The 13155-nt window shown below is 43.5% G+C and overlaps 1 protein-coding gene across 1 annotated transcript in view; it reads right to left on the bottom strand.

Moving 5' to 3' along the window:
* slc9a2 (solute carrier family 9 member 2) overlaps positions 1 to 13155 on the bottom strand; it is a 25684-nt gene extending 12529 nt beyond the window's left edge. Inside the window, exons 1-8 of the mRNA XM_041843915.2 lie at positions 12572 to 13155; positions 10721 to 10935; positions 10150 to 10398; positions 1171 to 1421; positions 826 to 1043; positions 436 to 635; positions 244 to 333; positions 26 to 96 (exon numbers count right to left, since the gene is read on the bottom strand). Coding sequence (XP_041699849.1) covers positions 26 to 96; positions 244 to 333; positions 436 to 635; positions 826 to 1043; positions 1171 to 1421; positions 10150 to 10398; positions 10721 to 10935; positions 12572 to 12851 — 1574 coding nt within the window. The 5' untranslated portion in view covers positions 12852 to 13155. The remainder of the gene's footprint in view (positions 1 to 25; positions 97 to 243; positions 334 to 435; positions 636 to 825; positions 1044 to 1170; positions 1422 to 10149; positions 10399 to 10720; positions 10936 to 12571) is intronic.

The raw sequence follows: 13155 nt of genomic DNA, 5'->3' as shown, positions 1-13155 counted from the left end.
TGAAACAGGAAAAATAAGCTCTTACTTGTCCTTCCAGTAGTAGTGGCTCCACTGGCCACAGAGGTCCTCTACCCCAGCGATGGTGTGCTCCATGAGCTGAGGGATGAGAGGGGAGGGGTTACAGGTGGCTACACACACAGTGAGCTAAAACATAGCATATACTGCAGACTGGAACTGTACACTGTACAGTAAAAACAACAGCCCAATGACAAGAAAACAAACAAACACTATTTCTTGACCTACCCTGGAGTGGATCTCTACGTTGATGGTGTCCAGGTTGCGGTTGGTTCTGCGGACGTTGATAAACTCGATCAGCGGCCGTATGCTGATTCCCTGTGGACAGGAGCAGGAGATCAATGGTTCTGGTCAGATAGTTATTACTAAACCAGGCATCTAGATCACTTCTGGATCACTTTTGGATCACTTCTCTCCTACCTGGATGAAGACTGTGAACATGATCATACAGATGGTGGTGGTGACAAAGAGTTTCTTGCGGCCAATGCTGTCTGGAAGGGTGAAGACCAGGGCAAAGGAGATTGCCCCTCGCAGGCCACCGTAACCCAGAATAAACTGGTCCTTGAAGTTGAAGGGGATGGTGCGGAAAGGGTTAATGATCTGGGTCAGCACCAGGACACCTGGGAGGAGTGGAGGTAAAGGGTGAAAGGTTAAAGGTGAGAATCAGGATGTTTCGCTCCATATTCAAACTGATCAGCCTGAGTAAGGCACTGCACAGATTGGCTCATCTTTCTAAGTGAACTCACAAGACACTTTGTCATAGCCTCTGCACCCCCCTCCCCAAAAACACACACACTCTCCCCCTCTTACCCAGGCCTCTCCACACGAAGGCGAACAGCAGTGTGAACATGATGTAGCCCCAGTTCCACTCGTGTTCCGTTGTTATGGTGACCACGCCCAGGAAGAAGAAGATGAGGGTCTCTGAGATGGTGCCCAGCATTTTGACCACATGGCGGATAGTGGTGCAGGACCGCTGGGACACATTCTCCTCCACATAGTACTTCATGGTCAGGGCACAGGTCACAATGCTGTGGACAGACGTAACACAGAGTCATCAGTGGTGTGTGTGTGTGTGTGTTTTAGTGTATGCATGTGTGTTTTCCTGCATGTATACGTGTGTGTAGGCACAATGTGCATGCTCATTCCGTCACTCACGCCATAATGCTGGAGATGGAGAACAGCTCTGCCACAAGGTAGGCCAGGTAGCTGTACATAAAGATAAAGAGGGGTTCTATCTCCCTGACGTTAGAGGTGAAACGCGTGGTGAAGGAGGCTACGAAGCCAAAGATGACACCAAAGCCCAGACCCCCCATGCCCACCACGAAGAACCTAGCCACGCCCAGAAATACATCCACCGGCTCCACCTCCGGCATATCTGCTACGAAGTTAAACATGTTGTACAACACCTGGAGAGAGAGAGAGAGAGAGAGAGAGAGAGAGAGAGAGAGAGAGAGGGACCCACACGGAGAGAGGGGGGGAGAGAGAGGGAGAGAGAGGGGGAGAGAGAGAGGGAGAGAGAGAGGGAGAGGAAGAGTCAGACAGACAGACAGACCCCCTGTCTGAAGTCATGGATCAGAAACAGGGGTCAAGAACTCCAATGACTTTATTATCCTGATAAATCACTAAGTCATGTGTGTTTGAACTGTTGTGTTTACTATGTGATATCTACACAGTATCTAGCATGACTCCTGAACAAAAGAACACAGTGGCAAGAAAGAGCCTTAGTTTTTTTCTGCGACTGTTCCAACTTCAATATTAATCATAAACCTGGGTGGAATTTCACCCTACCGTTCATAAATAAAAATGTTTAGCTGTAGATTTGTTAAGGAAATCAACATATATACTGAACAAATATATAAACGCAACATGTAAAGTGTTGGTCCCATGTTTCATGAGCTGAAATAAAAGATCCCAGAAATGTTCCATACGCACAAAAAGCTTCTATCTCCCAAATTTTGTGAACAAATTTGTTTACATCCCTGTTAGTGAGAATTTCTACCATGCCAAGATAATCCATCCATTTGACAGGTGTGGCATATCAAGAAGCTGATTAAACAGCATGATCATTACACAGGTGAACCTTGTGCTGGGGACAATAAAAGGCCACTCTAAAATGTGCAGTTTCGTCACACAACACAATGCCACAGATGTCTCAAGTTTTGAGGGAGCGTGCAATTGGCATGCTGACTGCAGGAATGTCTACCAGAGCTGTTGCCAGAGAATTGAATGTTAATTTCTCTACCATAAGCCGCCTCCAACGTCGTTTTAGAGAATTTGGCAGTATGTCCAACCGGCCTTACAACCGCAGACCACGTGTAACCATGCCAGCCCAGGACCTCCACATCCAGCTTCTTCACCTGCGGGATTGTCTGAGACGAGCCACTCAGACAGCTGATGAAACTGTGGGTTTGCACAACTGAGGAATTTCTGCTCAAACTGTCAGAAACCGTCTCAGGGAAGCTCATCTGTGTGCTCGTTGTCCTCACCAGGGTCTTGACCTGACTGCAGTTAGGCGTTGTAACCGACTTCAGTTGGCAAATGCTGACCTTCAATGTCCACTGGCACGCTGGAGAAGTGTGCTCTTCACGGATGAATCCCAATTTCAACTGTACCGGGCGTCGTGTGGGCGAGCGATTTGCTGATGTCAACGTTGTGAACAGAGTGCCCGATGGTGGCGGTGGGGTTATGGTATGGGCAGGCATAAGCTATGGAGAACGAACACAATTGCATTTTATCGATGGCAATTTCAATGCACAGAGATACCGCGACGAGATCTTCAGGCCCATTGTCGTTCCATTAATCTGCCACCATCACCTCATGTTTCAGCATGATAATGCACGGCCCCACGTCACAAGGATCTGTAAACAGTTCCTGGAAGCTGAAAATGTCCCAGTTCTTCCATGGCCTGCATATTCACCAGACATGTCACCCATTGAGCATGTTTGGGATGCTCTGGATCGACGTGTATGACAGCGTGTTTCAGTTCCCCCCAATATCCAGCAACTTCGCACAGTAATTGAATAGGAGTGGGACAACATTCCACAGTCCACAATCAACAGCCTGATCAACTCTATGCGAAGGAGATGTGTTGCGCTGCATGAGGCAAATTGTCATCACACCAGATACTGACTGGCTTTCTAATCCACGGGCCAACCTTTTTTTTAAGGTATATGTGACTAACCGATGAATATCTGTATTCCCAGTCATGTGAAATCCATAGATAAGGGCCTAAGGAATTTATTTCAATTGACTGATTTCCTTATATGAACTGTAACTCAGTAAAATCTTAGAAATGGTGCATGTTGCGTTTATATATTTTTGTTCAGTGTACTTCAGAGTCCTACATTTCTGAGTGTTTATAAACGTTAGACACGTTGATCAGTGAGCGTTTATAAACGTTAGACCCGTTGATCAGTGAGCGTTTATAGACGTAAGACACATTGATCAGTGAGCGTTTATAGACGTTAGATCCGTTGATCAGTGAGCGTTTATAGACGTTAGACCCATTGATCAGTGAGCGTTTATAAACGTTAGATCCGTTGATCAGTGAGCGTTTATAGACGTTAGACCCATTGATCAGTGAGCGTTTATAGACGTTAGACCCGTTGATCAGTGAGCGTTTATAGACGTTAGACCCGTTGATCAGTGAGCGTTTATAGACGTTAGATCCGTTGATCAGTGAGCATTTATAAACGTTAGACACATTGATCAGTGAGCGTTTATAGACGTTAGACACATTGATCAGTGAGCGTTTATAGAAGTTAGACCCGTTGATCAGTGAGCGTTTATAGACGTTAGATCCGTTGATCAGTGAGCGTTTATAGACGTAAGACACATTGATCAGTGAGCGTTTATAGAAGTTAGACCCGTTGATCAGTGACCGTTTATAGACGTTAGATCCATTGATCAGTGAGCATTTATAGACGTTAGACCCATTGATCAGTGAGCGTTTAGATGTTAGACCCGTTGATCAGTGAGCGTTTATAAACGTTAGACCCGTTGATCAGTGAGCGTTTATAGACGTTAGACCCGTTGATCAGTGAGTGTTTATAGACGTTAGACCCGTTGATCAGTGAGCGTTTATAGACGTTAGATCCGTTGATCAGTGAGCGTTTATAGACGTTAGACCCGTTGATCAGTGAGCGTTTATAGACGTTAGACACATTGATCAGTGAGCGTTTATAGAAGTTAGACCCGTTGATCAGTGAGCGTTTATAGACGTTAGACACATTGATCAGTGAGCGTTTATAGGCATTAGATCCATTGATCAGTGAGCGTTTATAGACGTAAGACACATTGATCAGTGAGCGTTTATAGACATAAGACACATTGATCAGTGAGCGTTTATAGAAGTTAGACCCGTTGATCAGTGAGCATTTATAGACGTAAGACACATTGATCAGTGAGCGTTTATAGAAGTTAGACCCGTTGATCAGTGAGCGTTTATAGACGTTAGACACATTGATCAGTGAGCGTTTATAGAAGTTAGACCCGTTGATCAGTGAGCGTTTATAGACGTTAGACACATTGATCAGTGAGCGTTTATAGGCATTAGATCCATTGATCAGTGAGCGTTTATAGACGTAAGACCCGTTGATCAATGAGCGTTTATAGACATAAGACACATCGATCAGTGAGCGTTTATAGAAGTTAGACCCGTTGATCAGTGAGCATTTATAGACGTAAGACACATTGATCAGTGAGCGTTTATAGAAGTTAGACCCGTTGATCAGTGAGCGTTTATAGACGTAAGACACATTGATCAGTGAGCGTTTATAGAAGTTAGACCCGTTGATCAGTGAGCATTTATAGACGTTAGATCCGTTGATCAGTGAGCGTTTATAGAAGTTAGACCCGTTGATCAGTGAGCGTTTATAGACGTTAGATCCGTTGATCAGTGAGCATTTATAGGCGTTAGATCCGTTAATCAGTGAGCGTTTATAGACGTTAGACCCGTTGATCAGTGAGCGTTTATAGACGTTAGATCCGTTGATCAGTGAGCGTTTATAGACGTTAGATCCGTTGATCAGTGAGCGTTTATAGAAGTTAGACCCGTTGATCAGTGAGTGTTTATAGACGTTAGATCCGTTGATCAGTGAGCATTTATAGACGTTAGATCCGTTAATCAGTGAGCGTTTATAGACGTTAGACCCGTTGATCAGTGAGCGTTTATAGACGTTAGATCCGTTGATCAGTGAGCGTTTATAGACGTTAGATCCGTTGATCAGTGAGCGTTTATAGACGTTAGATCCGTTGATCAGTGAGCGTTTATAGACGTTAGATCCGTTGATCAGTGAGCGTTTATAGACGTAAGACACATTGATCAGTGAGCGTTTATAGACGTTAGACCCGTTGATCAGTGAGCGTTTATAGGCGTAAGACACATTGATCAGTGAGCGTTTATAGACGTTAGACCCGTTGATCAGTGAGCGTTTATAGACGTAAGACACATTGATCAGTGTGGTGTTTATAGACGTTAGACCCGTTGATCCTGTAATGCCACCCTGCTGTGACCCTAATTGTGTAGACTTGCCCCCAGGACACTGATCAGTTAGAATTTGGGGAGGGTAAGCTGATCCTAGACCTGCACCCCTGGTACAGTCCTGTGTTTGTACTGAGAATGTGACAGACAGGGGAACTGACGGAGCTTTCTCAGCTCATTTGTTTACCAGCTCTCTGTTGATGTTTCTGACTGTGTTAGTTCCTTATTGAATGGTATGTTTGTAGATGTGTCTGATATACAAGACACATATTCCAGGACTGACAAATTAATGTATGCATAGACTCATTGTACTCTATTGCCTGCTTTGTTCTGGCTCATCCTGTCTGAGCAATCTGTTTAGTGATGTTACCACTGGTCAGTGATCTAGTTAGTGACCTAGTACCCTGGTTGGTGCCTCTCTGGTTATTTAACTGTTTGTCCTGGCAGAGGCAGGTGCACTCATTAGTTTGCTGGCTAGTGACCTGGTTAGTGCACTGGTTAGTGCACTGCAACCCTGGTTAGTGCCCTACCACCTGTCCTCTCTCTGTGTGTGTTCCAGCAGTTCTACTCCGTCAGTAGAAGCCACACCTCGTCTCTCTCTGGTGTCCAGGGGAAGTGTTTGTCCTTGTTCTCTCCACTCCATTACTGAGTACTAAACATAAGAACTAAGCAACTAGGGATTTACATGGAATTACACACATACAGTGCTATGAAAAAGTATTTGCCCCCTTTCTAATTTTCTCTACTTTTGCATATTTGTGATACTGAATGTTATCAGATCTTCAACCAAAACCTAATATTAGATAAAGGGAACATAAGTGAACAAATAACACAACAATTACATATTTATTTCATTTATTTCATAAACAAAGTTATGCAACACCCAATTCCCCTGTGTGAAAAAGTAATTGCCCCCTTACACTCAATAACTGGTTGAGCCACCTTTAGCTGCATTGACTCCAACCAAATGCTTCCTGTAGTTGTTGATCAGTCTCTCACGTCGCTGTGGAGGAATTTTGGCCCACTCTACCATGCAGAACTGCTTTAACTCAGTGACGTGTGGGTTTTCAAGCTTGAACTGCTCATTTCAAGTCCTGCCACAACATCTCAATTGGGATTAGGTCTGGACTTTGACTAGGCCATTCCAAAATGTCCAATTTGTTGCTTTTTAGCAATTTTCATGTAGACTTGATTGTGTGTTTTGGATCATTGTCTTGCTGCATGACCCAGCTGCGCTTCAGCTTCAGCTCACAGACGGATGGTCTGACATTCTCCTGTAGAATTCTCTGATACAGAGCAGAATTCATGGTTCCTTCTATTAAGGCAAGTCGTCCAGGTCCTGAGGCAGCAAAGCATCCCCAAACCATCACACCACCACCACCATGCTTGACCTTTGGTATGATCCCATACACAAAAAATTTATGCACGCATGACTGTAAGTCGCTTTGGATAAAAGCGTCTGCTAAATGGCATATTATATTATGTTCTTACTGTGGAATGCAGAGTTTGGTTTTCGCCAGGCATTACTGGAACCATGTCGTCCAAAAAGTTATACTTGTGAATCATCTGTCCATAGAACGTTCTTCCAAGAGTCTTGATGATCTGATCATCCTGGTGCTTTTTGGCAAACTTGAGTCAACTTTTTGGACGAGATGGGTCCCATTATGCCTGGCGAAAACCAAACACTGCATTCCACAGTAAGAACATCATACCAAAGGTCAAGCATGGTGGTGGTGCGTGATGGTTTGGGGATGCTTTGCTGCCTCATGACCTGGACGACTTGCCTTAATAGAAGGAACCATGAATTCTGCTCTGTATCAGAGAATTCTACAGGAGAATGTCAGACCATCCGTCTGTGAGCTGAAGCTGAAGCGCAGCTGGGTCATGCAGCAAGACAATGATCCAAAACACACAATCAAGTCTACATGAACATTTCTAAAAAGCAACAAATTGGTTTTGGAATGGCCTAGTCAAAGTCCAGACCTAATCCCAATTGAGATGTTGTGGCAGGACTTGAAACGAGCAGTTCATGCTTGAAAACCCACACGTCACTGAGTTAAAGCAGTTCTACATGGAAGAGTGGGCCAAAATTCCTCCACAGTGACGTGAGAGACTGATCAACAACTACAGGAAGCATTTGGTTGGAGTCATTGCAGCTAAAGGTGGCACAACCAGTTATTGAGTGTAAGGGGGCAATTACTTTTTCACACAGGGGAATTGGGTGTTGCATAACTTTGTTTATGAAATAAATGAAATAAATATGTAATTGTTGTGTAATTTGTTCACTTATGATCCCTTTATCTAATATTAGGTTTTGGTTTAAGATCTGATAACATTCAGTATCACAAATATGCAAAAGTAGAGAAAATTAGAAAGGGGGCAAATACTTTTTCATAGCACTGTACATACACGTGAGTTTGATTCCTTTAATTGACTGATATTCCTTAAAGGAAGAATGAGACTTAAAAGGGGGAAATCAAAGCTCCATCTGCATGTGCTGCACAATGGCGGTATCTGATGTCCCCATACTTGTTGAACAATCTCTCTCTACACACAACACACACACCAGTCTGTGGCAGAAAAACAGTCTGATATACACGCCAACACTGATGTACGTTATATTCCACCTGATACCTAGCCAACGGCCCTGGCCAAAGAGAGTTTGTGACCTCAGGAATCAGTGTGGTGGCATCTGAACGATCACACATAAATCAAGAAACACACAGACAGTCTTTTATATGTGGACTTCCTGGATACTTAAGCTGCTAGAGCCAAAGCGTCTGTGATTGGATAGATTCCTCGACATCCACTGAAACCTGAGCTCAGTCTTTACAGAGAACACAATCACCAGAGAGGTGAAATACAGGTTTGACTCAGTTCAACACACTAGGAGTGTTTCTCAAAATGCATACTACCGTGCTCCGAGCATGCAAATTGGAGCAGGGAAGGGTCGGAGTATGAGTCCAAATCAAAGTATGCGAAAGGGCATGGAGGGCACTTCTCGAATGCGTACTCTGTTTGAAGCGTCTGCTAAATGGCATATTATTTGTACATATTTTGATGCATGCATCGATGTAAGCTTCAAGAGAAAGTATGCAAAGAAATATGACAAAACCACGTAAAAAATGATGCACATTTTCTTGAGCTGAAGCAAGAGAAACTACACTCCGACTTCGGAATGAAATGCTGCATATTCACATCTCATATGTTGCCAGACTACATTATTTTATCTTGATATGTTAATAAATACATGCTGTGTTAATTTTGGCATGTTTACCTGCCTACATACCGTAGATTGCAAGCCCATAATAAGTCAATAGGTCTAACTGGCTAGCTACAAGTACTGTTAGCTAGCCAGATAGCCACAAAGAATTGTTAGCTAGCTACCCTCGAAGAATTTATATCTTGTATAATATTAGTTTCATGTCCATTTTTCCTGTTAAACTATCTGGTTAGCTACATTATTACGATTCACATATAGCTAGCTGATAGTTATAAAGTAAAACGGTTGCTTTGTGTATATCTTTATTAGTTTCTATTGCCATTGTTGTCCTGGCTGGAAGACGGTTCAGTGAATGGGCACTGTAAGTCCATAGGGCTAACTGGCTAGCTAGCTAGCCATGAAGAATTGGTAGCTACCCACGAAAAATGTACATCTACCTTGCATAACATTAGTTTTTAGGTCATTTTTGCCTGTTTAACTAGCTGGCTAGCTAGATTATTACAATTCAAATATCTAGCTGATAATTATCAAGTAAAATGTTTTCTTTGTGTATATCTTGTTTCGTCTATTGTTGCCATTGTCCTGGCTGGAAGAAGGTTCAGTGAATGGGGAGGTGAAGCGTGAGGTAATACAGTAGGGGGAGTGCGAGTGCTTCTCAAATATATTGTTTTATGCATTCTCCACACTCTTGTCCTCACAAGAACGTACTCAGGAGAATGTGGTCGCAGAATGCACTCGGAGCATGAGAGTGTGGACCATGGTAGTATGCATATTGAGGAACAACCTATTATAGACACTAAGCCGGTAGTTCAGTGACTGGTCTTGAAACCTCCTTCAGTCCACTCATCCATGTTAAGATATAGTTTGGAATCTATGAACATTATGTTGACTGAGGACTGGGAGGAGCAGGAGTATCAATGTTGTTCAAGTGTTGCATGTGTTGGAAGGTCTACCTGTCTGTCAAAGCTTTCAATTACGGTAACTAAACTGTGCCGCTGGCACCAGCACATCAGGAATGGTTTAAGGGTCTTGTTTCTGGTGCTTTGCTGACCTATAAAACAGCACTCAGCCTGGAGGTGTCACTGTGATGTCATTGGTCAGTTATGAGAACAAGCAGTCAAAGGCAGAGAACCAAAGAATGCAGTTATCCAGACAGGCTGACATCACGTGTAGCAACAAGTGTCTCTTTGTAACCATCTCACTTCCATTCTATCTGCACCTCGATGTACAGTAAGTCACTCTGCCAAACACAATGATGTACTACTGCTCACAACGGGGACACCTTGTTCAATAGGCATTTCCAGAACACAACAATGTACTCATTGGGTGCTGCACATCTGACACACACACACACACACATTCTATCTTCTATCTCTCACACTCACTCATTCTCTCTCTCTCTCACACGCACACACAAACACACACTCACCACAGTGACAGCATCATTGAACAGGCACTCTCCAAACACCACGATGTAGAGCTGCTCGTTAACAGAGACATCCTCGAACACGCTGAGTACGGCCACTGGGTCCACAGCTGAGATGATGGTGGCAAACAGCAAGTTCTCCTGAAGGTTAATGTCCTGCACCTCAAACGCCTCGATCTGACACACCGCATACAGAGACATCCCTATCCCAATGCTGTTCCACAGGGTGCCCACCACCGCAAACCAAAGCACCTGTAGGCAGAAGATGGTATGGGAACTTCCATTGTTCATTGGGGCATAATGTGAAACATTATATGGCAAATGGTTCACCTACCAGAATGGAATAAAGCAAGTATATTCCTGTAATGGTTGAAATGTAGGCTAATTCTTCGGGTCAGTTATCCCAGAAACAGATTAAGCCTATTCCAGGACTAAAAAGCACTAGAGCCCTTTTAACCTTTAGAGCACTTTTTAGTCCTGGACTATAGGCTTGATCAGTGTCAGGGAAACGGGCCCCTTGAGTCCCTCCAGAGACCATAATTAGTATTGATATTAGCACATAAAACCATCATACCGTGCCCACGTTCTCGAAGAATGGCCGTGTGGGCATGAAGTATCCAGACTCCAGTACGATGGGAGGCAGCATATAGAGGAAAAAAACGTTGGATCTGAGCACAGCAGGGGGCTCCTCGTGGACAGAGTGCATGATGGCCCCTACGATCAGACCAATACTGATCAGGAGACATGACTCTGGGACCCAGAAGGTAACCTTGTGGTATACATGGAAACCTGGGAGAGAGAGAGGTTGAAGGTCTGATACTGTACATGGCAGCTACACTATACGTACAAAAGTATGTGGACACCCTTTCAAATTAGTGGATTCTATTTCAGCCACACCCGTTGCTGACTGGTGTATAAAATTGAGCACACAGACATGCAATCTCCATAGATAAACATTGGCAGTAGAATGGCCTTACTGAAGAGCTCAGTGACTTTCAACGTGGCACCATCATAGGATGCCACCTTTCCAACAAGTCAGTTCGTAGGTTAGGATGGACACATTAACCCTAGATCTGTGTCAAAGGGCAACTTCTACAACTGCCAATATATTTTTCATTCCCATCAGTAGCGGTGTCAGGTTTTATCTAACTAGCTAACGCTGGGTAGTTCTGGCTGTGTGAAAAACTGATATAGAATGCTTTGAAACCAAGAATACTTCCCTGCTAGTACAGAATTACTTGCCCAATCACTGCCTAGGGGAAGATCTCAATTTCATACTCCTCGCGTCCTCTCTCTTCTCTCATCGCCTTCTCAAAACCCATTGGATGAGAAGTTCAGAGGGGAGGGACCTCTGGCTTTCTCATCCAATGGGTTCTGAGAAGGAGACGAGGAGAGAGGACGCTTAGAGTCTGAAATTGAGATCTTCCCTTAGTCTTCATCATAGAGTCAGCAAATTAGCATTGGATGTGCCACCAGTCAAGATAGAGAGAAAAAAGAGAACATAAGAGTTTTTTTCAAAGGAGTGCAAAGATTAAGTAAGAAGTAAATGTAAGGTTCTTGGCAACTGCCCACACACCACCCCTGGCAAAGGCTAACGCATACAAACCTAACACACACAAAATGCATCATACCGGTTGCATTTCTGTATTTTGAAAGTTATACATCTTGAAAACTTGATTGCTGACATGCAAAACATTTTGGGACTATATCAACAACGGACTAATGAAGAAAATACCAAAAGTTTTTGAGTGAAACTTTCCTTTGAGTCTAGAGGGTCTATTGCATGTGTTAACTTCATGCAGGAGAGAGGCAGATATGATGATATATTTTTGTATTATTGTGTAGTGGAGGTTGATTAATTTCAGTTTGACCTTTCATGCCTACCTTTTTTGTTGTTGTATTAAAATAGTTTTTAACTGTGTATGTTGCTGGCTATTATTACAGTATAATAACTGTATTATAAATTGAAAATATTATGTTAAGTCTCAACCCATACAGTATGTAGAGCAGCAGTAGTAACAACCTGAGAGGGGAACTGAGAAAAATGCTAGGAAATTAACCATACAGTAGCAGAGAAAGAGTATAAAATTGATGTTTAATCCAATATAACCACATTAACAGTCACACTGGTATTCAGTACAGTATGAAAGGCCATGGCCCCAAGACTGATTGGACTGTACCAGTGTAAGTGCCCCTCTGCAATGTAATATTTGTCTGTATCCTTTTCTCAAAATACACTAGAAATTAGCCGACCCCCATAGCAAAATATGTCCCCCCTAATGTCTGAGTCAATCCTACGCCCTTGCCCATCAGAAATGTTACACCTTACCACGAAACTGAGGTGACTTGAAGATTGAAAGGGCAAATACCTTATCTTATTATTTCTCACAGAGTTGTTTGTCCAATGGTCGTTTACTTTGCTTACCAATCTTGGCGAATGACGCGAGCAGCACCCAAAGCGTGACCTCAAACGGCACCTGTATACGGAGATAATTCATTGTGAAGACCGGGAGATTCGATTTCTCCGCGTCTGGAAACGCTTGTGGACCCTCCGCGTGCTTGACAGGGGGCAGGGCGGCCACGGTACCAGGGGGGTTGGATTGAATCTCCGTGTATGATCCACATGGTAGACTCAGGAGAACCAATCCGATGGTTAAAAAGTACACTGACAGTTTCATCTGGCCAAGTCCTCCCATAGTGCTCATACAACCAAAATATTTAAAACCTACTTGACTGAGAATTGATAAGCAGCTTTGAGCTATAAGAGGTCTACAGAAGTCGGGTGGCTGAGCCCCTCACGCATGCACTCACTCCATCCAAGGCTATCGAGTCAAAAACCCAGAGGACGGCGGTGGCACTTCATGAACTCCAAACTTCACCAAATGCCATTATTTATTATAAAATCAAGAGTACAATCCTCAATAAAACAATGATAAAATATACTATATTTCCATGCTTAAAATCTTCACTGTAGGATAGAACACATTCCAGTTTGCCAAACAAAGTGTT

This window comes from Coregonus clupeaformis, chromosome 23, assembly GCF_020615455.1.
Source record: "Coregonus clupeaformis isolate EN_2021a chromosome 23, ASM2061545v1, whole genome shotgun sequence".
Taxonomy (NCBI): Eukaryota; Metazoa; Chordata; class Actinopteri; order Salmoniformes; family Salmonidae; genus Coregonus; species Coregonus clupeaformis.
This window is presented reverse-complemented; position numbering and strand designations above follow the sequence as displayed.